Source organism: Lemur catta, chromosome 3 (assembly GCF_020740605.2).
Source record: "Lemur catta isolate mLemCat1 chromosome 3, mLemCat1.pri, whole genome shotgun sequence".
Lineage (NCBI taxonomy): Eukaryota > Metazoa > Chordata > Mammalia > Primates > Lemuridae > Lemur > Lemur catta.
Genome location: NC_059130.1, coordinates 18,953,915 through 18,981,029, shown reverse-complemented (window position 1 = coordinate 18,981,029; position 27,115 = coordinate 18,953,915). Strand labels below are relative to the sequence as shown.

The window sequence follows — 27,115 nt, the reverse complement described above, 5'->3', positions numbered from 1 at the left end:
TGACTTCAAGGTCAAGATCAAAATTCACTTCCTGTTGAGATCATTCATTCGTGTATTAAGTGGACATTCGTTAGTTGTCTTCTACAGGCCAGGCTCTACCTAGACACCAAGGCAAATATAAAGAAGAATACGTCTAGATTCCTGCACTCTAGTAGCTGTCACTGTAACGGGTGAGATACGTAAATATCAGCATTTCATGTGATACAGGCTTCTTTGAACTCCTTCATTACTGACAGTCTGTGCAACACAATTTAGAACCCAAGTTGTTCACTAAATATTTCCTGTACATTTGTCTTATCTCCTCCCCTATACTGTTTATTACTTCAAGGCAAGGCTCCTGCCTTATACTTCTCTAGTATTCCCTATGGTACCTACCATAGGATTAGACACATAGTATACCTCATCCAGTGAACATTGGTTGATTAACTGATTAAACTAAACTAGATGATCCCTTCTCCTTTTCAGTTTTGCAGTTCTAAGAGTCTTTCTCAAATATTGGTGTAATCTTGTGCCTACAAAATTATGGCAAACCACAAAAGTATTGCATAATTCATTAGTTCTAGTTTTCCAAGAGATGTCTTAATGCCACAAAGTAACAAAATTAATGCTTGCTGCCCCTCCAAATAGAAAAGCCACAGCAAACTAATTTACCTTCTACTTATAGACACAGCTTGTGTTAGAACTTAAAACTTAGTGATTTGACCTTGTAATTGGAGAACAGCCATGTTCTGATTTAACATATGGGAATCCTGGAAATCAAGTGAATGTTTAGATATTCATTGCAGAATTTAATACAGATTAGAGTTAGACACAGTTAGTAACACTTGGGGAGTTGTTAATTTCTTGCTGGCAATTTCAGTGTAAACTCTCTTCATAAATTTCAGATTTAAACTTGGCATTGTCATCCAGATTTTATGCACATTTGATTTACATATGCTGAGTGGTTCCTAATTATATGATCAGTAAACAAATGACACCTCCAATGCTTTATGTATTTGAAAATTTTTCAGAGTCACAGAAACTAAATTTCTTATTTTATTTTATTTATTTAGTTACTTATTTTTTGAGGCAGAGTCTTGCTCTGTCACCCTGGCTAGAGTGCCGTGGCGTCAGCCTAGCTCACAGCAACCTCAAACTCCTGGGCTCAAGCAATCTTTCTGCCTCAGCCTCCCAAGTAGCTAGGACTACAGGCATGCACCACCATGCCCAGCTAATTTTTTCTGTATATTTTTAGTTGTCCGGCTAATTTCCTTCTATTTTCAGTGGAGATGAGGTCTTGCTCTTGCTCAGGCTGGTTTCAAATTCCTGAGCTCAAACAATCCGCCTGCCTCGGCCTCGCAGAGTGCTAGGATTACAGGCGTGAGCCACTACACCTGGCCAAGAAACTTAATTTCATAAGTGAAAGAGGAAGTGAATTTAGTGGGGATAAATTACGCAGGGTTCTACTATGATATGTCAGGGTTTCTCAACCTCTGTACTAGTGACATTTGGGGCCAGATGATTCTTTGCTGTGGCAGGCAGTTCTATGCGTTATAGGAAGTTTGCATCATCCTTAGCCGCTTCTACCCACTTATGATACCAAAAATGTCTCCAGACATTGCCAAATGTCTCCTGGGCAGGGGTGGGAGTCGGGGGAGTCTCTCCTGGTTGAGAACCGCTAATGATAAAAGAACTCCTGGTGACTAAAGTCAGTCTTAGACTAATGGTAAGTGAATTTTTCATTTTGTGGATTATCACTTAGTATGTGCTCAGAGAATGAAAATCAATGCTTACTGTGCTTTGGAACAAGATAAATCTATCCTCTTTCTAGGCTGTCTGGCTTAGGACAAGTTATCTAGCCTCTCAGAGTCTCAGTTCCCTTATTTATACAAGAAAGTGGAATGCCTATTTCACGTGCAGTCCCACCCACACCCGCCCAAAGCCATCAAATAGGACTGGTCTCTTACTAAGCAGCACTGACTGAACCACTGCCTAGCGAAGAGCCCAAGGACAGGCGCCATGGGAGGGGGACAATGACATGAAACGTATCTGGTGTAGTCCCAAACCTGAAGAATTTACAGAAAGGACATATGGAAGGGGTTATGGACCTTATGTTCATTATAAAGGCATTATAACAACATTATGAGCCATTTGGAAGATGGGGGAGAGAGGTAGGCGATCACCCAAAGTTCTAACACTCAGTACAACTAGTTTCATTTTATATATTTACTTCCTACACATGTGATTTCCCTTGGCTGCAATAATTGCATACATATTTTTCTCTAATCTTTTTTTTCTCCCATTTTGCACTAGACCACAAGCATTTCCCATTATTCTTATTGTCTTTACAGTTTTCACATTTAATGACTTCATGGAAACTCTTGAAGGTTTGCTGCAAAGTAACTAATTAACTATCCCTTTCTTGAAGACCACTTGGCTTCTGATTATGCAATTATAAATCATTTAGTGAGGGGAAAAAAATCATGAGTATAACTTTTCTCTTTCAGGAGCATTTTCTTAGGATAAAATCTCAAAAGTGGCCTTCACAGGTAAAAACTATGGACATTTCTACAATTTTAAATATAATATTGTCCAATTATTTTAAAATACATTATTCTGTTTATAAAAGCTATTCATATATAAAGTATAAAGAATAAAACAAAAATCACCCATAACCCTTTGATTCAACTACTGCTACATTTGCTGCATTTCCTTACAGTCTTTTTTCCCTTGTGTCTATCTTTAACAAATGCATCTACCTAAAATTTTGGCTCCTAAATGTGTGGTTACATAAGGTACAAGCCTGACCTAAGGCAGTCAGGTGAGTAATGCTAGTCAGCACAGTAAAGGGGTCTTGTTAGATGCACAGGATGGCACCAGATTGCTTCAGTACACCCAGTGGCCCTCTCCACATCATTTTGCTAAAGATCATCTATCTGCCCTTCCAGCAATAGGACTGTCGAGACTTCCTATCAGATGGAGCCTCGTTGATCTCATGCAGGGCTGCACTGTGTAAGAGGCCTGTGAAGTGTAGCCACATTTACCTTTGACAACCTCTTAGGAAGGTCCCATGTTGGAGAACAACGTAGTTCCTCTCACTAAGTCCAACCAGCTAGTTATTCCTCCAGTGTAGGAACTGGTTGCTTTCTTTGGTTGGGGACCAGAGTAGTTGCCTTATAAAGGGACCATATTGTTTTAAAAATACAAATCTTTAACACCAATATCTCAGAGAATGGAGTTCAGTGGGAACCAACTCTGACTGAGGAATGGTACGTTCAGGTCTGTACCTCACACACTCATTTGGCGGCATGACACGAGGAATCACCCTTGCTGTTTAAATGATTATTCCTTTCCTTTCTTTCTTTCCTTCCTTTCCTCTTTCCTCCCTCCCTTTCTTTCTTCCTTCTCTCCTTCTTCGCTCCTTCTCTCTTTTAATTGTTTTCCAATTGCATGTAATCGAATCTATACAGTTTAATGCTCCTATAGCAGGAGGCCATGAAGTTATTCATCCTGAATTGAACACCACTCCTTATGGGGAATTCTACCACAGCTGACAATACATTCCTTTAGCTGAATATCTTCAGAAGCCTCGTGCTGAGGCAGCACCTCTTCCAGTACTGCCCATTCATCTCAATTGTGTTGCCTGGAACAACAAAGAGCAGTTCTTCTCCACTCCCTGTGAAAGCTTTGTTGAATTTGTAACACCCCTACTTCATCCAGCCATTTTAGTTATGGGTGGTTTCCAATGTCTCACCTTCCTGGTTTGCCTGTAACACTTGCCACACTGGGAAGAGGAGGACTGTGGGTCTTGGGCAGAGCCTGTAGCTTCCCTCAGCCTGTTCACTGACCAGCTGCACAGCAGTGGCAGGGAAATGGCAGTGGCACAGAGGAAGGGTGGAAGCACATCACCGAGACAGCCCCTCTGTAGCCCCAGCTCCGGCAGCCTGCACCCCAGCTTTATCGACGGCACCTGGTAAAGCAATGATGCAAACTCAATGTGAAATCCAAATATATCATCATCTATCTCTGCTTGGATTTGGTTTGGGGTTTTATTAATGACAGAGGATGTGATTAAACAAAGTTTACACTGTAACTAACTCCAGCTGGATCCAAGCATCAATGGGAAACCCCAATTCCCCTGATGTTGTCCTTTTGTCCTTTCTACTCATGACTTCTTTTCCAAGGCATTTTCTCTGAATCTGATAATGATGAGGTCATACAATCTCATTTATTTTAAGGGCCGATCTGGCACACCCAGCTCAGTGGCCCTGCAATGAAGGACTCTTGTGTTGGAGATGCTGTGAGCCCTGGGATGTGGCCTTGTCCTAACCTATGGGGTGAAATCACTGTATCGTTCTGCCAAGGCAATGTTATCATTGGGCTTGGGCTCATATTTGGAATTTCTCCAGCACAAATCATGTTCTAATAGACTGTTAATTGAAACATCATCGGGATTATCTTGTAAGGTTACCAGAAGCCGGTTTGATGAAATTTGGGTTCTTTTAGCAGAGTTATCACTTATTATAAATGGCTATGGTTACCTATTCCTTGGGCTTTTTCTCTAGGAAATCCAGGAATCACATCTCACCAGCACAGGCTGAGGACTGTACGTGGGCAGTGATTTCTTCCTCCTTGCAGGAGCTGAGGTTGAGGTCATCTTCACAGTTTCTCAGTTTCTGTCTCCTTCTCTGGCTACTCTCTCGGCTACGCTCTCTCTGGCTGCTGCTGCTCCTTTGCCTTTGGGTCTCCCTCTCCACCCTCCTTTTGCTTTGCCCACTCCCCTCTGTCATTTTCTTGGCCCCATTTACTGCCTTTGCTTCCTTTCTCCATCTCCCCTCCTCCCTCAATTGCTTCTTACTATAGCTCCATCATTCTCTTTCTACTTTTTCGGTTTTCCTCTATAATGACATCAGGTTTCCTAAGGTAGGATGGTTTCTCCAGTGCCTGCAGGGTTGGTCTGAGTCCATCTGGTCAGGACTCATCCATTCATGCCACCAGACTCAGCAAGTTCCAAGCTGTTGGGAAAAAAGGTAGCCGTTCCTTTTCCTGTCCCTGACCTGGGCTCAGCCCCAGGATGGCCCTTAATTGGAATCAGCAGATCCAGCACCAGGGCTAGGGCCATCATCACTGCCAGCATTGGTCAGATACCCCATGGTTTCCTGTGGGGACCGGGCCAAGCCACATAATTAATGGCCAGTTCTCACCCTTCTGATGTGTCTGCCAAAAATGTCATTGTTATGCTGGAGTTGACAGCCATTGCTCACTGGTAAAGAGCCTTCTTCTGATTTGCACCCTCATACTCACTATTCCTGAGAAGCTAAAAGAAGACAATGGCTCTTTCTCTCTCTCTCTCTTTTTTACTTTATTTTTATTTGTTTATCTTTCTTCTTTTATTTCAACATATTAGGGTGGTCCAAATGTTTTTGTTATATAATACAGAAGTCAGGGCTTTTGGTGTGCTCCTCACTAGAATAGTATTCACTGTACCCAATAGGTAGGCTCTATCTCTTTCAATGAGAGTTTCTAGAGGCAATAGGCTGATGAGCTAGGCTAGAGGACTTCCAGATTTTTACCCCAGGGCTTGCAATAAAAACCAACTATCTGCTGTATACATAGCAGCATAATTCCTAATATTAAGCCATCTACTCAATTCATTACGGCAAATAAGAAGAAGGGGCTTTCTCTTCTGGCTAGGTGGCTTGTATGTTTTTCATAGTGTGAGATTTTCATTCTTCTAGGAAAAGGCCATTTCACCTGCTAGCTGTCTGCCTTAAAAAACAAAAAGCAAAAACCATTGATGATAACTCAACCTCCTCTTCTTTGCCTTGTGATCTGTTACATGAAGCACTCACTGCTGAGAGCATGAAGCCTAGACAATTGAATCCTGATTGAGCAATTCATGTGAATTCTGGAAAATAAAGTCAACAATTCACAAATTGAATCCACTTTTGAATGTACATCCACCGAGGACTCTTGACATTTGATCTCTTTGCATTTCTGTTCAATGTTTATTGCTTTCCACTCGTCCCTCAAACCAAAGTCATTGCTTGGTAATTTCTTGTTTTAGAAAGTGACAAACAGAGCACAAAGAGAAAACACTGTATGTTTTGGACTAAAAATGAAATCATTAGGGTAAGTTTCTATTCTTGTCGACTGGAATTTTACTCTGGTTCTGATTAAGCTCAACAAAGATATTATATCCAATGCTTTCCTGTAAATATATGAGATGGTTTGCTATTGCATGTCCATGAATGGAAATATTAACAAACCCTACTTGGCTCCATCAGCCCCTGGCTTGGTCTTCACACCCAAAAAGCCAATCAACAGAGAGTCACATCCTCAGCCCAGAGTGAGTAGGTCCTGTCTTGCCTGTGGTTTTTCTTCACAGTTTCAGAATTAAGGGTAAAGTTTATCCAAAACGTACAAGAGCAAATGGAATAGCCACATCCTATTTTTGTGAATTCCTCAGTAAGGAACAACTACACATTTCTAAGCATCTATCTTCCATGACTGTATTTCTATCAGATTAATGTGTCTTGGAGTATTTCAGGGAGGAGGGAGTGTGGTCAGTGGGCTACCTTAAGGGTGTAAACAAGGAGAGTCTCATGCAGATAAGTAGAAAAGTCGGGGTATTCTACAAACTAGAAAATCAGCATTCTTTTTTGGGGGGGATAGTAATTAGGTATATTTAAGAATAGAAAATATGCAGAATCCCATCTACACATTATTTATATCACAGAAGCAGAAATCAACCCTCCATACAAAACCTAGAGGAAAAAACTGTCGTTCCTTTGAATCGGTCAGGTCTGTGAGCAGTGCTGGGCAGGGAAAAGAGGAGTGGACCACAGAGCAAGGGACCTGGGCCATTGCCCGTCGTGCATCCGCTAAGCACCGTGACCTTGTACTTCCCTGCTCTGCTACTGAGGTGCAGTCTCCTTATCTGCAAAATGGAGATGTTACTAACCTCAGAAGATTTTTAATGAGTATTTTAAAAGGCAATAAATATATAGAAAGTAATTAGTACAGTGTCTGGCACATAATACACCACAAATGTTATTTATTATTAGTGGTAGCAGTTGTATTCCTTTCTAACCCATTAGTGAAGTACTTAACATATTTTAACATATCGCATCACACTACATTTAATTTTACACCTAAACTCACATCCTTATCAATACCTCTCCTACAGCTTATAGGCCTAAGAGGACTCTTTTGGGGACTTCTGTCCCATCCCTGCCCTTTCCTCCCGCAAGCCCAAACTCAAACTGCCACTTTTTGCATGCTCACCCTAGTGACCCAGAAGGAAGAAGCTCCCCACTCAGTCTGAACAAGTGGCTGAGGAAAAAGCAAGCTGTCCAGGCCTCTTCCTCAGATGAATGGCGGGACACATCTCCCACTAGGGAGGGTCAGCAGAGCGCTACTCCGGGCCTGGCCTTTAACTCTCAGGGAATGCCCCTCTTGCAAGTGGGAGCCCATTCCTGCCATGGGATTGGACTGCTCAGAGGAGCACCGCCTTCTGCAGGCTGAGGGGAGGGGTCAGGGAGAGTGTTCTCTCCCTGTAGAGGCCCAAGCACAAAGTCCACTTGTCTTCAGAGGTGAAGAAATGGAAAAACCCAAATGGTCTGCAAAAACTGTGTACCTATCTTTAATAGACTGCATCAGGCAAATGGAAGAAACTGCTTTATTTATGAGGACAAGGGTACATAGTTCTTTGTTTGCTTTTAAAATATGTGTGTATATACGTGTATGTATCTATGTATACATGTACTTACGACTTACAGATATTACTCTTTTGAGATAATTCTAAGATTTATCTAGGCCTAAACTGAAAAATGTTGTCATCAACATTACTGGAAATATAAAGTTGACAAAAGAAAACACTCAAGAGAAAGAAAGAAAGAAAAAAAAAAAACAGCTCTGGAAGGAGTGCTAGAACATAGTATAATGGAGTATATGGGAAATCAAGACTACTGATTCACCACTCAACTGGATTATATGGACCTAAATAGTTCATTTAACTACTCTGGAAGAGACTAAATGACCTCAAGTCTTGGCTATCTTCTGCCTTTGGTGAGTCTACTGATGGCCTAAGAGGAGGCCTTGGGGAACACTGGTCAAAATTCCACGACTCCAAAACGTTCTTTAATACTTTGGAGGTGCTGCTGGTGGTGCTGGTGATGATGGGGGTGCTGGTGGTGATAGAGGTGGTGGTGGTGATGGTGGTAATAGTGATGGCAAAATGTTGGAAGTGGTAATGCTGGTGGTGGTGACGGGTGGTGACAGCAGGTAGCAGTGGTGGTGCTGATGGAGAAGGTAGAGGTGGTGGTAGCAGTGGTGGTGGCTGTTAAAGATACTGCTGCCATGCTCTATGGTTCTGAATAAGAGACGTGACTTACATAGATGCTGTGATAGATTTGAGAAGTGAGCTGAGTGCCGTGGCTCACTCCAGTAATCCTAGCACTTTGGGAAGCCAGCGTAGTAGGATCGCTTGAGGCCAAGAGTTCAAGGCTGACCTGAGCAAGAGCGAGACGTTGTCTCTACAAAAAATAGAAAAATTAGCCAGGCATAGCTGTGATTGCCTGTAGTCCCAGCTACTCGGGAGTCTGGGGCAGAAGGATCGCTTGAGCCCAGAAGTTTGAGGTTGCAGTGAGCTATGATGATGCCACTGCACTCTAGCCTGGGCAACAGAGCAAGACCCTGTCTCAAAAAAAAAAAAAAGATTTGAGAAGTGGGCAGAGAGAGGTCCTAGGTCCTAAGACTTAATGGACACAAATGCACAGAGAGCATTTGGTGCTGGTCTCTGCACCACAGCACGGTCCTTTTGAGGTGGTTCCTCTGTCTGGGACAGTGCAGGCGAAACACGCACACTCAGGCAGATATACACTGTTCTACTGGTTTTGAAATTTCTGGTTTTTTGTTTGTTGAGGTGTTTTCATTTTATTTCTTAAATTTTAATTAATTTTCACTTTTTATCCCACCCCCAAAAGTTTGAATCTATACTTTGAGACTGTGGAAATCAGGTCTGTGGAAAGAAGGAAAAGTAGAAAGTTAAGAAAGCAGGGCTGAAAGTCCCGGACATGGGTGTGTGGACACAACCCAGGGAGACGGCAAAGCGGAAAGCCCTGCTTGCACAAACCAAACCAAACGCTGGTTAGGCAGAGCTTAAAAACAACTGAGGCCAATGCACAACTACACTGGATGGGTAAGTGGCGCTGGGACAAAAGGTGACAGCTGGGGCCACCAGGCAAGCGCCCACCTTCCTGCGGACAAAGGGCGACTCTCTTTAGACCAAACAAGGCAGAATGAGTCCCTGAAAGGCCTTTGAGGTGCAGCTCCCTTCACGGATGGAGGCCTGGTGCCAGGAACTCGGCTGATTCACAAAGAAAGGAGTGAAATGCTAACAAATGGTTTTCATTATCATCGCCCAGACTCCACCCTCATTCTGTATGTGTGTGCTCTGCTTTTTTCTTTCTTTTTTTCATCTTTTCATGAGTTGTAACTAAACAATGAGGTGACTGCTGTCCCAGTGGATTGCACAATGTAACCAGAGGCTGGGTTGGAACAGAGCCTTCTCCAAGGAAATTCTGGACAGGAAAAATAAGCAACTGGAAATAAGGATGAGGTTTGTTTTGCACAACACCTGTGCACAGTTTTTAGCACTTGTAATGAAGGCAGAGTGAGGGTTTACTTAGTATCTTAGTTCCGCAGCAGCGCACCTGTCCGGCAACCAATATGGCACCCTCCTTCTTAAATAAAATGCCACGTTGCCAACGTGAAAGGGAGGCTTGCCCAGTTAGCCAGGAATGTGAATTGGGACCACGTGTTATTTCCCGGTATAACATGAAATAATGATTTACTTTGGTTGAATAAACTGGCGCAGCTGTGTGAAGAGTTTTCAATTCTGTTCAATAAACATTCATTAAGTGCCTACTCTGGGATAGCCCCGTGGATAGAAATACACCTAAGACCTCAAGAAGTTAATCCAGCAGATGCCTAAACTTGTCCCAGATTTCTGGATAACCAAGCATAAATTTGATCATGAGGATACCCTCCATGTTGTGTTCTCCTCGTGATTCACGTTTCCTGTAAGGCAGCAATTACCCTAAGCAAAGATGCTATTAACTTTGCAGCGTGTGGCAAGTTTTAGTGATAGCTAAAGATCACTGCGCCCCGCCGAACGCAGTCAGAGCTGGGGCAGCTTCCTTCCTCTGACTGCGACATGGCTGAAGAATGGATCATTTCAAAAACAAATGTTTCAGTTCGTTACTCAGCATCTTTGTTGGCAAATGATTGCAGATAATCGTCCCGCAGCTGCAGACTGAGTGTTCTACAATTGCTCAGGTCCACTGAGCATGCGCCTGGCCAGCCATTCCAATCACGACTGAGACACAAAGCGACGATTTCTTCCTGCCAAAGAAGGCCAGATGGGGGCATGGGCCGGACACGAGACATCACTTCCTCTTCTGCACCCCGCTCTGCCAGTAACTAGCTGCCTGATTTTGGCCAAATGTCTTCAGTGATATTAATAAGAATAGCTTAATATTTATGTAGCACCAATTAGGTGTCAGGCACTGGGCTAAATGCTTATTCTATTTAATCTTCTCAATAACCTAATGTGGGGGGTGTAATTATTCTGATTTTTGAGAGGAGCTGCTGAGGCACAGAGAGGTTAAGTCTCTTGCTAAAGGACACACAGCTGATAAGTGGGAGGGCTGAGATACAACCAGCCCCAGGCTTCAGGGCCTCAGTTGGTCCATCTGTCAGAAAAAGCAGCTGGACTGCAGAGTCACTAGTGGCCCTTTACAGTTCTAACAGTGTATAATTATGTAAAATAACATAATTATAAAGATTCTGAAATAAATTAGTTCCTATATCTCTAAATCTTAAACATGCAAATGTCCCTCTTTAGAAGCAAGAGAGTGAGTGGCTGGTTTCTTTCTGTGTGTGTGTGTGTGTGTGTGTGTGTGTGTGGTTACTGAGTGGGGAAAACTGCCCTCATCTCTGGAATTTCTAATTACCCACAATGTTCTGGGTCTCTGGAGACAGATGCATTCTGTGTATCTCTTGTTAGCTCTGGGGTAAATTTCCCCAGTGCAGAGTTTTTCCTTTGTTCATGTTATGGTCAAATAAACCCTAAAAGGAGAAATACTAGAAGATTGGGAATATGCTGAAATATAATTATATGAGAATCAAGTGATTTTAGAAGGGACAGCAGGTTTTCATCTTCCCTGACTTTTCCTCCTGAGATAATTAAAGAGCTAGATGAAACTCCTTAACATAAACTCAAAACTGTCCCTCGAATAGCCCTTCATTATAATTACCCACCCCGATGGCATTCCAACATTCCCCGTCAGTCGTGTATGTTACTGCATGGTCAGAGCCCGTTTGGGACTAGGACAGTTAAAGCCATACGCAGGAAGTAGCTAAAACAGCACAAAGTCCCCTGACAAATACACACATGGAAATAAATTCTTCACTTCCAACTCTTCTCTTAGCCTCGGGTTACCTGAGATCTGCATGTACTGCATGCCCGGGCAAAGCTGGGCTGAGTTATCTCTTTCATGCCTTGAGTCAGATTTTCTGGGTGTGAAGTCAGCAGACAAGCCAGGAAATGTCAGCACAGAAGAGCAAGGGAGCTCCCAATGCAGTGGCAGCTGTCAATCCAGAGTGGTGTGGAATGGGAGGGCACCTGATGTGTCCTCGGGACTCCGTTTTCCCCTTGATGTGTTTGGTGCTGGCTACTTGTGATCCGTGTTTTCTTGGATGCAGGTTGGTTGTGGTGCAACGATTTTTGCAGTGACACTGATATCCAGCTGCTCAAACAGAAATGGCCTCATCTCATGGACACTTTAATGAGTAAGGGTGGCATTTTACTGGAATCCTTACATTCAAGTCCCATGATTCATTCCTGATCCCTCCTTAATTGAATCCCTCCTGCCTTTTTAAAAGCCCCAGAATCCTGTGTGTCTGTTAAGCCAGTATTTTTTCTGATCTTTTTCAGGGCTGTGGATCCTACCTTGTCTTAATTTCTGAAGTTACATCTGAATTGCATTATGGACTTATGCGTTGTAACATATCTTGACCTATTGCTTGGAAAACATACCACACACTGAGAGGAAAAGGCCAGCTCAAGAAGAGCTGAGGACATTTAATCCTATAAAGCAAATAGAATAAGGGCTTGGATCTGAGTTAACATTCACTGGCACTGTTTTGTTTTCATTCATGTATTTAATCCTAGGTGGTCATTCAAGGTCTATAGTGGGCTGAAGACCTCAATAGGTGCTGTAATTATCAAATGTAAACTTTGACTCCAACCAGCTTGAGAGACCCCTTTGTCCCCTGCTATCTACTATTAGTCCCAAGTATGGGAACAACAGACCAGGAAAAGGCCAAAAGCATAGTTGAAATAGGGTTTTGTTTTTGTTTTTTTTTTCCATGGTTTAAGTATCAGCCAGTTGGAACCAAGGAGATATTTTCTTAGGGTCGAAGAAAAGTTTGAAAAACTATTGGATTGTTTTTGGCACTCAATGTAGATTATAGATATATTATTAGTATTACTAAGCTGATGGGCTATACTACAAGAACTGTTATTTAGTAGTACATTCCTGCAAAAATATTCTGCCCTCAACTCTATATGGAAGGCTGCTGTGTGTTTAGGTGTCTTATCTTCTACCACATTAATGCTGTTGTCGTTACCCATACTTTGAAAACCTCCCTGTGGTGTGGGCTACTACACAGCTCATGCATTACTCCAGTCAGGTAAACACCATACAGACTGTGGCCAGCCACACACAACAGATGGCCACTCACATTCACAGCAAACGCTCTGATTCTGAAGTTCAAGGTCAGCCAACCACAATGGCTTCTTTCTCCAGTTGCCTGATTCTCTGGGGAAATGCTGGAAAGGGTTTTGTAATTTACCCCAGAATCTGCCAAAGAGCCATAGGTCCATTTCTCTTTTAGGAAAATGTGGCAGGGCACTTTAGAATTGTCAGCATCGAAACTTTCAGGCAAAAAGAATAGCAATTTTGCTGAACTTTAATGTCTTCCTAAGTCGTTGGTGCCAGATGCACTATTTTCCTATTGGATATGCCAAAACCACTAAATAGTTAAAACACATCAAATTATGTGATGGCCAAAATTCATTCCCCCCCCAACCCTAAAGAGCTCCTAGTCAGCAAACCTCACAGTTATATTCCACACTAGAAAATATTTCAAATTCCTTTTCCCTTTGTGTACAGGCTCAGGGTAAGAACTAACAGAGGAGAGAATTAATGGGAATGGTTGCAGCAAGGAAAATCACAGCAATAGCACCGGCAATTACTATTATATTCTCACCAACATGTTCTTAATCCCCGATGTTTCCTAGTGAATTTTCCCACTCACAGAACTCTGTCAGGTGGAAACTAGGAGAAGGGGGTTGCAGCTGCCCTGGCATCTTTGATGCAGTGCAGGCTGCCCTTAGGACTAGCCACTGCTTTGGAGCACAGGGGAGGAGTGGTCCAAGGGCTCATTTTGTTCAAGCATCCCCAAATCTTTGGTATTCAAAATTTCAGCATGGAAGAAGCAAAGAAAAAAAAAAAAAAAAACCTTCCAATTCACAAATATCAATTGTATCTAGACAATTCGGTGGGATGGGGAGGAAACAAAGGGCTAACATTCCCTAGAGATTCTGCCAACTATATTCCCCTACTTTCTTATGGCTTATAATATGACCACACCTGCATTTCACATTTTCTCAGATACATTAATTTCTTGATCATTCTTCTAAATTACTAGCTCATCAAAGTCTATGCCAAGTTTCCCATTCATCTTGCACAGCAGTGGCTCTCAGCCCTGGCTTTATATTGGGATCACCTAGGGAATTTTACAAAATCCTGATGCCCAGGCAGAATCTCTGGAGGTGAGACACAGGCAGCAGGAGTTTGGAAAGCTGCCCAGGAGATTCCAATGTGTGGCCAAGGTTGACAGCCTCTGCTGTAGAGGACTTGGGGTGGGGTGGGGGACAGCAGAAAGTAGATTCTAGGGAGGTAGAGAGAATCTTCCACAATGTTCCAGCATGGAGGGCTTAGAGGGATGCTGATTGACAGAGTTAGCAGGTTTCAATAGCTCCAGCTAATGCTCATCCCTCCCTGATAAACTACCAGCAGAGGCACAGTTTCCTTAAACTATGTATTGACTGGATTTTGAACAATTTGCCATTAATCAAAGTTTTTTGGCTGAAAATGGGCCAAAATAGCATTGATTACCCTCAGGAGTCTTCAGAAGAGCCTTCTGTCCTGTTAGCTGTAGCAGACTCAGGGCTGGTTGGGCAGTGGTCCTGGGGTGATGGGTCCTGGGAGTGTGGTCTAGAAGGAGGAAGGAGCCTGGAACATACCTTTGACTGTCACATGGCAAGTCACAGTCAAGCGGGCAGTCCACAGCAGTAGACCGACCCTGGGTTGGCACTCTCTCTGCATTGGATCCCTCACCCCGTGGGGTGGTTGGAGTTGGAAGAAGGCCAGGGTAGAACCCCTAAAGGAGTTTTTCTTAAACTTAAGTGAACATCAGAATCACCTGTAGGGCTTGTTAAACCACATATTCTTCTGTTTCACTCCCAGAGTTTCCCATTCAATAGGTCTATGGTGGAGACCAAGAATTTGCATTTCTAGCAAGTTCCAAGATACTACTACAATTCTACCATGGACCACACTTTGAGAATTAGTGCCTTAAAACATGAAACCCAGGACATGTCGGGGTCTAGAATCAGTACACTAGACTTTAATAGGATTCTTTTTTTGCCCCATAAGAAGGAATAGAGTGTGGTCCTGAAATGAGCTGGGATTTATTTGCATGCATTTATCAAAAGTGTGGGAGCCCTCTGATTTCTGCTTAAGTGATTACCCCATGAGAACAGGTAGAGTTTTAAAAATAGATATGTGTTTGGGTTGTTTGTCCCTAATGTCTTTGCATTAGAAATAAGTAATATTTAAATTGGATTTAATTTTAGAGCCCCAACCTTCACTAGCATGAGAATAAAAACAATGATAACAATACCTATGAAAACCATTTAGTGTTTCAGTATTGCAGACAGAGAATTTCTGACTCAAGTAGTGAACTACCCACACCAACACTGAATAATAGAAGGCCAGATGCATAGGGGATGCTGGACAGGGTCTCGAATATAGCAATTAAGCATCTACATGAGACTGGCAGGAGACCCCGGCATGCACCAAGGTGACTTGGGCCAGAAGTTTCAGATAAAGGGCCAGGAAACCTGTTGTGGTTGGTTTACAGTTGGATCCCTTATGAAGGCAGGTCTGCCTAGGTGTCGTGAGACTTTTTATTTAGATCAAACTTCTCTCTTCTTCTAATCATCTAAATTGGAGGCCGTCCTAGCTTGTAGTAAAATATCCAGAATATTTTCAGGGAGAGTCCCTGTTACTTCTCCAATTGTTTTACAAAGTAAAAGCAAAGGTTTTTCATGTCCTGTGGGAAGCAATCAAGTGAGTTCTGCAAGTTGATTAGCACCTACTGCTATATGAGACCCAATGCATACTACTTTCACCCTCCCCAACACCTCTTCCTAAGCCATGTTGGAGCACTAGCCAGTTTTTGAACCCTGGGGCTCTGTAATGCCTTTCCTTATCTTCTTTCCTAATGAGCTCCTATTCCTTCTTAAGAACCCAGCTCAGATGTTTCCTCCTCTATGAACATGTCTCTGACTAGTCTGGCCAGATAAAACCAATTCCTCCTTCCACTATGTTTCCATATCATGTCAAATATACATCATACGTATCACATTGTACTTGAAATGCTTGTCCGTGTGCTTGCCTTTCCTCACCTCTAGATTAGAGCTCTAGGACATTAAATATTAGGTCTTACTCTTCTTTGTATCCCTAGCACCTAACACAGTGGCTGGCACAGGATCTGCAAGTTTAAGTGTTTAATTAATGACATGAATGAATCTCAATTGTTGGGTAGGGAAAAGCATTACTTAAGCATCCAGTAGGGATTTGGGCTGGAAAACATTCACTATCAGAGACTCTCAGATGACCAGAGCCAGAGGGACCTTAGCTATCATCTGTGCCCACTCCTCATCCTATAGAGGAGAAAGCTCAGAGATGCTTAAAGGTGCCAAGTGACTTACCCAAGAATCTGAGTGAATTGGATCAGGATTCAGGTCTGTGGGTTCCAGCGTTGCGACCCATCAGGTTTAGCAAACCCCAGATGCAGGGTCTGTGGACTAGATGAGATCATCTTTCCCATGAGTAATGGAACCAAATAATGCCCACCTCCTCCCCTGGGGGACATGCCATCCTCCCTCTCCTGTGCTAAATCCAACCATGGAGAGCATGAACATGTCCTTTGACATAGAATATAACCTCTTTAAGAGTGCTTGAGTAAGTTTTCATCTCTAAGCCTCAACTTAAGTTGAGTATTAGAAGGTTTTTCTGGTACTTTCTGAGGCAAAAAATATTTTAAGCAGGGTAGGGAAGGAAGAGGAATGGAGATGCCCAGTCCTTAATTGCATGATTTCCAGTAGCATGAAGGCCACTCCAGAGGCCCTTTCTACCTCCCAGTTCTCCAGCTCCTCTTCGTTACTGGGGTTTAGGGAGCCGTGGTAGCTTCTCTGATATTTGCATCCATAGCACAAGATGAGAGAGGCCTGAAGGAAGAGAAGTGGTGGGGGGTCCCCACTGGAAAAAGACATCATGGGAAGAGGATTGTTATAGTTGGAAAGAGAACACAGACAGGAAAGATAAAGGTGTCATTGTAGAACTTTTTGGGGGGAGCACCCCACCCTACAACAAATTCTGTGATAGACATAGTAGTTCATTCATTCGTTCATAAAATACACCATGTTGTGCTTCTTGCTTCAAGCCCTCTACTCCCTTCCTGTTGCCCTGAGAGTACAACCGTAGCTCCTTGCTATGTCTCTGCAGACCTGCCTCTTTCTCGCTCTCCAACTCACATCCTAGGCCTCTTCCCTTCATGCTCAGCCCCTTTGATTTGTTTCTATCTCAGGGCCTGTGCACTTCTTGTTCCTTCTGCCTGGAATGTTCTCTCCCTCATTCCTTCTCATCCTTCAGATCTTAACTTGAAGGCCACCTCCTCAGAGAAGTCCTCACTGAGCATCCTGTCTATAGTGGCCCCTTGATGTACCCTGCAGTTGCCTCTCTCATCAGACCCTGTTATTTCCTTCATGGCATGCAAAGAATCTGAAGATACCTTGTTGAGTTACACAAGACTATAGGCTGCATGAGCATACAGACCTTGTTTGACCTATTCATTTCTGTGTCCCCAGCACCAAGAAAAGTGCTTGGCATATAGTAGGTGCTCAGGAAATAATGTTGAATGCACCTACATATACCAGGTTTATAGAAGTGAGGGGAGAATAGAAGCCTTCCATTACTTCTAGAAACTACAATCTAAAATTGAATAGAATTTTTTTCTCATTGTATCAGCTCCATAGCTTTCAATCTAAAATTTGACTTTCAGCATGGTGCTCTGACATTCATGGCCCAGTTTGTAAAAGCTCCATGTTCTCTCTCTGGTACCCAGGTTGTCTTATTTGTCACCATTGCTCATCTGCATTTTCATCAAAGCACCAACTTGCTCTGAGTTGTCAGGACTTTTGCTTCTGTATAATTTGTCTTAGGCAGATTTAAAGTTGGGCCTACCATATCTGCATGTGTAATGTACAGAATAATTTCCATTTTGACATTAGGTGAAGGATCTGCTACAGTAGGACTTTGGTGTGGGTCTGCAAACACCTACACTAGGTACAAGATCGGCCATGGACTGTGTCCAGGCTGAAACCAAGAGCTTTGGCACAAGAGTGAGAGGCAGGTGCCACCTCAGGTCTGTGCAAGGTCAGGGCCCTGGCAATTTAAATCCCAGAACTTGGAAATAAAACTTGTCCCGTTGGCATATTCCTCCCTGCTGCCTGGGTCAGAGGTATCCCTCTGCTGGGGAATGGGGTGGAGTACACATCTAATGCCAGCTCTCCCCCTCCACAGAGTTTTGGCCCGTGGTCGTGCAGTCCAAGGGGCTAGATGGCATGCTGGACCCAAGCTCAGCTCAGCGTCCGGACCCAATAACAGCTTTTCCAAGGGAGCAGCTTTCTATCCTGGCCACGCTGAGGTAAGCGCCTGAGCAGCATCTGCCTCTCCAAGGTTCCTTCTGGCTCTGGAACTGCCAGAAGCAGGGGCTTCAAGTGCTAGGACCGTCTAGCCCCAGAAGGAGTAGGGGGAGTCAGATCCAACCGGAGACCAGCAGTGGGCCTGCAGTAGCTTTTAGCAATGCAGCAAATGTGGCCCTCCTAGCCTACCGGGAGAGAAGTCCCTCATGCCCTCAGGCTGGCCCATGGCTTCCAAGGACACATCAAGAGTCTGGGCTGCATCAAGCATCTAAAGTATCAGAACACAAGGCCTCGAAGACATGGCATCAGTCAGACCCTCCACACAACTCTCCGGTCTGTCTGAGCAGGTGGACCTTGTGCTTGTGCGATGGAAGGTCCACAGTCAGTCTTTACGCCTTGGCCAGTGGCATGGAGGAGTGGGGAAGAGTTCCAGATCTGGACAGGCAGGCCTGGCTCTGAGTTGCACTTCCACCTGGTGTGTGCTTGCCATCAAGTTACATAATCTTAGTGCTCCTCTGTTTCATCTGTAAAATGAGATAACAAAGCCTGCCTCCTAGGTTGTTGTGATGGCTAATTAGACAATTATGCCCAATAAATAATAATGATTATAGTCATTATCTCACCTCATTCATTTTCAGATATGTCTCTAAGGGTTCAGACCAGTAGATCTGGTTCCCATTCGTGCAGCCAGCACGCCTGTCCTAGAGGAAAGGAGCCCAGGAGCTCCCACACCTGCAAGCTAGTGCCTTCTGGCTGCATATGTCTATCATGGGCATTTTAAGTGCTTTTGGATCAAGTCTACATGATTCCCAGAAATCTGATAAACTAGGTATGAAAACAATTAAATATCTCAGTGTTCCCTAATATCTGCATTTGTGGCATCAGGAAGGCAAAACTTACAATCCGTTGAATGGAATTTTTGTTTTGATATTGGGGATGAGTAGATGCACCCCAAGACCTATCAGCTGCAGCATGTGTGCAGCCTCAGGCCTCTTTCCTCTAACAGGTGCTGAGGCCAAGCAACAGGCCAGGCACCCACAGGCTGACTCTGCCCTTCCCTAGCTGTGTCACCCCAAGTCACTTAGCCTCCCCCAGGCTCATGTGTGTCCCCTACAAGGTTAAAGAAGTGGGCTAGATTAGTGGTTCCCAAAATGTGGTCGCCAGACCAGCAGCATCAGCGTCACCTGGGAACTGGTCAGAAATGTAGATTCTCAATGCCCACCATACCCCCAGACCTACAGAATCAGAAATTCTGCATCTGGGCCAAGCAGTCTGTAGTTTAACAAACTTTCCAGGTGATTCTGATGCCCTGAAGTTCGAGGACCTCTGGACTTGAATCTCTGATGTCCCTTCCAGGCCATGCCTCCTCTCAATAAACGCTGTCTGGGAGATGCCAACAGAGGCTCTGGAGTTTATTGTCAATGCCTGTTTAGACCAGGACGCCTCCCGGGTACCCAGCTGGGGAATTGAGGAGCCACAGCATTCCTCTGACACTACACGCAGCCTCCAACAACCCAGAGTGTCTGAGTCCTTACAACTGGAGATAGCAAACAGTTAACACTGAGAGTGAAGGCCAAGTGTAAAACAAGAAATGACCCTTGACCTATGCTCAGAATGTGGCACATGAGATGGAGGAGGAGGAGGCTGGATTTCCTTGGCCACAAGAATTTCCTCTCTTGCCAACAGTTAGTGACCCGGTTCACTGATCCAGTCTTGAGCCCAAGAATCACTAGCTGCTCTTGGCACATTTCTCTCTAAGGCAGGAATTCTCTTACTCCCTTCCACAACACACCTCCCCAGGCACGCTTGCCAGTCTCCCAGTGCCATCGGCCCTCCTAGCTGCAAATAGTTGCCATCGGTCCTTAGCTCTGTCTAGTAGCTTCATCACCTATTCAGGCGAGGTCAGAATCTGTGAAGATCATTTACCTGGTGCAGGAAATTTCTCTTATTACTGGAATATGTGAACTACTGGAAATCCACAGAATATACCACTGGCCCAAGAAGGGGCAAGATTGCTGGGCAGCCCACCCATAGCTGGTTGTAAAGGCATCCTGACCGGCCTCCCCCTGCTAGCCAGGATCTTCATTCTGCGTAGGAGCGGGACAAACAAAGCATTCGCACAGCAAATGGAACATGTCCCTTCATGTGAGCCCCTGACTGCATCCTCCCAGCTGATCATTCAGCCTGCAGAGCTCTGCTCAGTGGAGCCACAAAGAGGGCTGTCATCTGCACAGGAGAAAGGCTTCAAAGGTTGTTTTTAAAAATAAATAAATAGATCTCCTCCCTGGGTTGACATCAACCAAAAAGAGAATGTTCTTTTCTAAACTGTGCATTGTAGTACTAGAATAGAAAATACACTAGTTTTGTTTTCTTTTTTTTCTTTTATTTACTGATGTTTTCTTAAAAAGAGACTTTTAAAACATTTTTTAAAGGTTATAGGAGTAAATCAAATATTATTTTTAAAAAAAATCTTTTAATCTAGAACTCAAATGAGATATATTTGAGACATTTTCGAGTATTAATGAAACAATCTGTCCATGATGCAAATCTCCATTGCAATTAAATGTCACCAGGCACCACTTGGTATCTTGACAATGAATTGAGAAACAGCATTAGACTTTAAGAACTTTGTGAAGTTAATTCAGTAGAGTCAGCAGCTGCTAGGCAGAGTAGAAAACTTCATAATTGCTTAAAATCAAAGAATGTCAGAGTTGGAAGATACCTACCTTAACATCATCACTCAGATGAGAAATTAAGGAACACAGAAGGCAGGAGACTTGTGTACACGCTCGCTGGTTCTTAGAGTGGGGCCACCTGGGAGTGCTAGGTCACGTGGAGACAACGAAGATGAGTATGACGCTTTGCTGCCTATGGGGGGTTTGCCCTCTAGGAGGGAGGGTAGGAGGAGAACACAACTGCTGTAAGACAGCATAAAGGAAAGGCTTTAAGAGATGGAGAAGGCAGAAGGTCTGTCACGTTGGAATTAGAAAAAGCTCCCCACTAGAGGTGGCATGGAAGTTGTTGAAGGACAACAGGAAGGATTCTGCCGGCAGAGGTGGAGAGCAGGAAGGCACAGGGAGAGCAGGGTACAGGCCAGTCGGGAAGAGTCTGAGCACGGCAATGGTGGGCGAGCACAGAGCAGGAACTGCCCCCAGGAGTTCTGTGTGCCAGGAACGCAAACTATGTGAGGGGAGCAGAGGAAGCAGGGCCCCTGTGCCAGGCTGAGCAGGCCCTCCTGGCTCGCTAGACAAGGGGCTCAGCACCAGCTCCTTTGAGCAGGGAGATGTGATCAGAGCACGGCTTTAAGAAGCCAAATGGGGCGGCCAGGGATAGGAGGCAGTGGAAGAGGAGATGAGGGTCCAGGACATCAGGTGGGAGCCTGTTTCCATGACCTGAACCAGGGGCCCAGAGGTGGAATATTAATAGAAAGGAAAATATAGTTTCAAGAGAATGCGGCCAAAGCAGAACCAAAAGGGCTGGATGGAGGGCAGGGAGGAAGGAACAGAGTCCAGGGATGAGCAGAAGTTGGGAGCTGGTGGATGAAGGAATAATGGCTCCAGTAATGGCAAAAGGAAGCTGCAGCGAAGCACGTTGAGGAGAACGGGGAGAGAGGATCAAAGGCAACAGTAGCTGTGAGACTGCTTTGTAAATCACCACGTGGTCCAAAGTGGGGCTGCTGCCGAATACAGAGGAGGGAGAGGGGAGAAGATGATCCTAATGAGGATCATGAGTATGAAGAGTTTTGTTCTGGATGTCTTGAATTTGAAACGCCAATATCCGTGGAGAGTTGCTCTCAGGAGTTTGGAGGTTCAGAACTGGCTCCAAAAGAGCAGGTGAGCTAGGGATCCAGCTTCGGGCATCAGCTGCACAGAGATTTCAGTGGACTCCTTAGAAGAAGATGAGCCCACCAAAGGAAAGACTGTAGGATGGGGTGGGAACCTCTGCCAATGGGGAATAGGGAGCAGTATGTCCCCTTATTTCCATCAAAACCCTAAGTTTTGGTCAATTATTTTCATTTCCCTACCCAAATTCTAACAAGTGTTACTAATTTCTTATAAGGGATGAATTTCAGTTTTATTTCTTCTCCTTTAATCTACCCGATGAAAGATAATGTGTACTGAGAAGAAGAAAGAAATGAAACAAGAAAAGGGGCAAAAGCAAAGAGCTTGAACACGCTGCCAACTGAATATTTAGTTCTGGAAGAGTTGGCAGGACATTTATCTGCAAGACCCTTAGCCAACAGAACTGGTGATAGTCAAAAGCCCAGATATGCCCCTGCCTCCTCTGCAGGGTCAGCTGGAGATTGGAGCAAATAGAAATATTCTTCAAAGTAACCAAAGAGAAAAGAATTTGGTGGTTTCCTTCTTGGTATCTTACCAAAGAGCTGCCTATTTCCAGCTGAATAAAAGCACAGTATCGAGGAGGAGAATGCATTGCTTTAAAACAGATTGGGAAAGCAGTGTGTAGCCATATGCACAAAGTCCAAAAGAAACCATGCACCATGGTGGCAAAAGGCAGGCGGCACTCTTCTCTGGCCACTCCCATTCACTCCATTCATTCTCCTTATATTTTTTGAGTACCTACTGTATATGCCAGACACTGTACACGGCCCTGAAAATACTGAAATGCAAACCACACAGCTTCTAAAGCACTCGCAGGGAGACAGGCACGTGTAGATGACTATCCACAGCACTAGGAGAGGTGAGAGGGTTGTGCACAAACTGCCCTGGGAGACAAGGGAGAGCATGCTGAGGGTACAGTAACCAGACACACAGGGAAGGAGACACAGCTCTGCCCTCCAGGACCTTACAGTCGGTAGGGACAATACTAATGGCTCTGAGTCTGAGAGAGGTAAAACCAGCAGTAGAACTGGAAAAATACAAAGTCCTTCACCATAAGAAGATAGAAATAACTCCTAATTAACACATTTTGTGAGCACCCACTTAATCCTAACAACTCTGGGTAATAGCATTTATTGTCCTCCTTGTATCAAGAAAACTAAGGCTCAGCACAACTAAGTGGCTTCCTTCCGCTAACAAGTACTGGCAAATTTGCTATTCTGAAGTTCAGAATGGAAAGAGATCACTTTTGATTGGAGTGATCTGGGAAGGCTTCAAGGAGCAGGTGGTATATGTGCCAGGCTGGAAAAGTGGGTAGGGAGCAGAAAGACCTGAGAATGGGAAGGAGAGACAGAAGAAAGGAGAGAACTGGAAGTTTGGAGAACATTATATAGGATGCCTCCAATCCTACCCAGAAGGTCTAGGGAAGCTTCACGAAGGCGGTGACATTTGCTATACATCTGCAGGTGTGCAGAGAAGCTCACTGGGTGAAGAGCAAGAGCAGAACTAATTCTATGATTACCTGACTGAGGGGGTGGTGGGGTCATGTGGGGGCCACTTGTGGGGTCACTGTGGGGTAACTGCAGCACAGTGTGGAGCCCTCCTGCGGACAAGTAGATTCATACCATTTGGCCTATACTCTATTAAGAACATACTCCAGAAATAATGAAAAGAAAAGATGTTTAAGAATGAAAGAGAAAGGAAGGGAAGATGCATGGAAGAGCAGATGGCTTAGTAAGGGTCAACTTTGGGTTCTATTTTTGGCCCAGTTTTTATTTGTGACTTTAATGTTTTAGTGGTCGGTTAATTTTCTGTGAATCAGCTTCCTTATATGTGAAAGAAAGATGATATATCCTAACCTAACTCACAGACTAATGAGAAGATAGAAGTGAGCACATTTGGAAAACGTAAAAACATCGCACAAAGACGAATCATTATGCGTGTCATGTTTATATGTGTAGGGTGGGGGCTGAATAGATTCATGGACTAAGATGGTCCCAGAGCCACAAGTTTTAGGCCAAACATGATGTTTTGCAGATGCATAACAAGGATTCCAAGTCACCGGATCTTAGAGTGACCTAGTGTCCGAAGGGGGCGTACCCAGTGTCGAGGCTTCGAGATGTGTCCCCAGCTGCTCTTCCCAGAGCCTTCTCAGGGGATTTAAAGTTTGGCAGGATCAGCACCATCACTTCAAGGCACGAGTGCTGCAGAGGGGTGTCGAACTCATCCCACCTGCCTCCCTGGAACATGCACGCACACACACCACCTCCCTCAGCTGCCTCAAGCTGGCAGTCATAGAACTCAGAGCATCTTCCCAAGTTCATACCAAGCTACTGGGCAGAATTTCAGGGGCCCTGTCCCTTCCTGGAAAAGCTCACCCCATAGATGGGGTGACCAAATACCCAAACTGTCTGAGTCAGCCCTGGTTGACGCCTGTTGTCCCCGTGTGAGTATTGCCAGCACCCCCCTTCACTCTCAAAGGTCGCTCCAGTTTGAATGATAAATTCTAGGGTCTTCTTACCCATAGACTACCAGGTGAAACCTTGTGATTCTCTTGGAGGTCAACTCCGAGGGATCCAGAAACTGCGTTTTGAAAACACTTTAGTACTCGGTGGAATAATCCTCATTTCTTTCTCATTCCAGGTGCATAGCGTGATGTCCATGTTGTTCTACACTCTGATTACAGCGCTTTTGATCGGCATCCAGGCAGAACCCTACCCAGAGAGCAATGTCCCAGCAGGACACGCCATCCCCCAAGCCCACTGGACTAAACTTCAGCATTCCCTCGACACAGCTCTCCGCGGAGCCCGCAGCGCGCCTGCGGGGGCGATAGCGGCACGGGTGGCAGGGCAGAACCGCAACGTCACCGTGGACCCCAGGCTTTTTAAGAAGCGGCGACTCCGGTCACCCCGCGTGCTGTTTAGCACCCAGCCCCCGCCCGAAGCCGCGGACGCCCAGGATCTGGACTTGGAGGTCGGTGGTGCCGCCCGCTTCAACAGGACTCACCGGAGCAAGCGGTCGACGACCCACCCCGTCTTCCACAGGGGGGAGTTCTCCGTGTGCGACAGCGTCAGCGTGTGGGTCGGGGATAAGACCACCGCCACGGACATCAAGGGCAAGGAGGTGATGGTGCTGGGAGAGGTGAACATTAACAACAGCGTGTTCAAACAGTACTTTTTCGAGACCAAGTGCCGGGACCCCACTCCCGCGGACGGCGGGTGCCGGGGCATTGACTCGAAGCACTGGAACTCGTACTGCACCACGACTCACACCTTCGTCAAGGCGCTGACCATGGACGGCAAGCAGGCGGCCTGGCGGTTCATCCGCATCGACACGGCCTGCGTGTGCGTGCTCAGCAGGAAGGCGGCCAGACGAGCCTGACCTGCCACCCCCCTCCCGTGCCTCCCCCCCCGCCCCTCCCTACCTCAACCTGTAAATTATTTTAAATTATAAGGACTGCATGGTAATTTATAGTTTATACAGTTTTAAAGAAATCATTATTTATTAAATTTTTGGAATCATCCTGTGCGCCGGTACTGAAGTCATTTTCCTAAGCGAGACCGTCAGCGGGTCTTGGGAGGATGCCGGGCGAAAGGTCCGCGGCCAGCCCTGGCTCCCTCTGGGGGGGGGGGGGGGCCCTGGAGCGCCAGCCCACCCCGCCGGCGGTTCAGGGAAGGCTGACCGGTTTCAGGTATTAGCCTCAGCCAGCATGTTGGGGAAGGGAGGGCTACCGGATTGCGACTGTGTCCTGCCTCCCGGAGCCAAAGCTACCTAATCCTTGGATTGCATGCCCCGTGGCGGGACCCGGGAGCCTGATTGCTTCACCCGGGGAAGCTAGCGGAGCTTCACCAGACCACCGCCCCGGCCGCAGAGAGGCCCAGGCTTGGTCCTGCAGGGACTCACTCTCCAGGCAGGAGGAGGCTTGCACCAAAGACCTGTGAGGCTGCCTATTTTTAGGGGGAGATCTGCTGTCTGGAAAAGTTGTAACAGAATAATCTCATGAGGCTGTCACGGTAGATCTGATTTCATGTTAAGATTGCCTTAGTACTAATGGCTGCCCCTCAGTTTATCCCTCAGTGGCTTCCTGCAGAAAGACTTCATTACCCCAAGAAAACATTAGGGCCTCCGACACTCTTGCCACCCACTAACAGCCGCACCAGGGACTTCCAGTGGCCCCAGCGTTGGCCCAGCAGCCAGGCAAGGCGGAGACCTGTTGGGAAAGAGCTGCTGACAACTTTTTGGTTCTGCATCGGTTGATTTCCACAGTGACCAGAGGCCGTGGGACCTGAAGAGAAGGGGTAGGGGAGAAAGACTAAGGCGAAGGGAGTGAGACCAACAAAATAAATCGGGAAGATGCGGCCCAGCCAGGAGGCGGCAGTGGCTTTCTGTTCCTCCCTAAGAGGGGAGATGAAACAGGGGACGGAGAGAAGACCAGAGGGGTGTGGGAAAGGAGAGGGGAAGGCGCAGCAGGAGGAGGAAGGTGTGTCCTCTCACCTTCACCGGCATCCCCCTGCCTCCAACTAAGGCAACATCCGGGGCAGTGTTTGTGGGGTTTTTAAATGCACTCATCACCACTGACTGTATCAAGAGCATCTTAGAGAGAGGCAGAGGCATCAGAGAGACCGCAGAGTTCAGCCCGGCGCAGGGCTCCACCCAGCCTCACACTGCCACCTTCCCCTGCAACTTGCATTTGGTATTTTCCCTGAAACCGCAATTTTCCCCCCAGACAAAGCACTTACATTTGACACAGAAATTTTACTCTCCCATCCATCCCTTCTCCCCCCGAGGATGAAATGCCTACTCTGGTTTTCAAGAGAACAGGACCAAATTGTCCATCCGACAAAAAAGCAAATGGTCGTATTCATTCCCTCTGTAAGGCTCGCTGTCTGCCCTGCCCCCACCCCATCCAAATAGGGCAAATTAGAAACGTAGGGAGCTTTGGCACGAGAGCCATTTGATCAGGGCAAAAGCATGATGAAATGTGCCCTGTTTTTTTCTATCAAAGCTACTGCAATTGGAATAAAGATTTATGTTCAAGAAATACCAACCAGAACATTCTGTGCTGAGATAGTTGGTGCGATAAAGGCCTGGGGAGGGAGCCCTCCCACTGACCTGGGTTTGTGGCTTTTTACTGGGCTCCCATGGCAGTGGCCTCGGTCATTCTGGGCCCCCT

At 45.4% G+C, this 27,115-nt stretch overlaps 1 protein-coding gene across 4 annotated transcripts in view; it reads left to right on the top strand.

The window, feature by feature from the left end:
- Positions 1 to 25,460, top strand: part of NGF (nerve growth factor) — a 50,334-nt gene extending 24,874 nt beyond the window's left edge. Inside the window, exons 2-4 of one of the 4 annotated variants that reach the window (XM_045546892.1) lie at positions 11,749 to 11,835; positions 17,982 to 18,105; positions 24,586 to 25,460. In XM_045546892.1, coding sequence (XP_045402848.1) covers positions 11,807 to 11,835; positions 17,982 to 18,105; positions 24,586 to 25,323 — 891 coding nt within the window. In that variant the 5' untranslated portion in view covers positions 11,749 to 11,806 and the 3' untranslated portion in view covers positions 25,324 to 25,460. Of the gene's footprint in view, positions 1 to 11,640; positions 11,836 to 17,713; positions 18,106 to 24,585 lie in introns of those variants that run through there. The other 3 variants (XM_045546893.1, XM_045546894.1, XM_045546890.1) reach the window with 3 other exon arrangements.
- Positions 25,461 to 27,115: the final 1,655 nt, after the last annotated feature.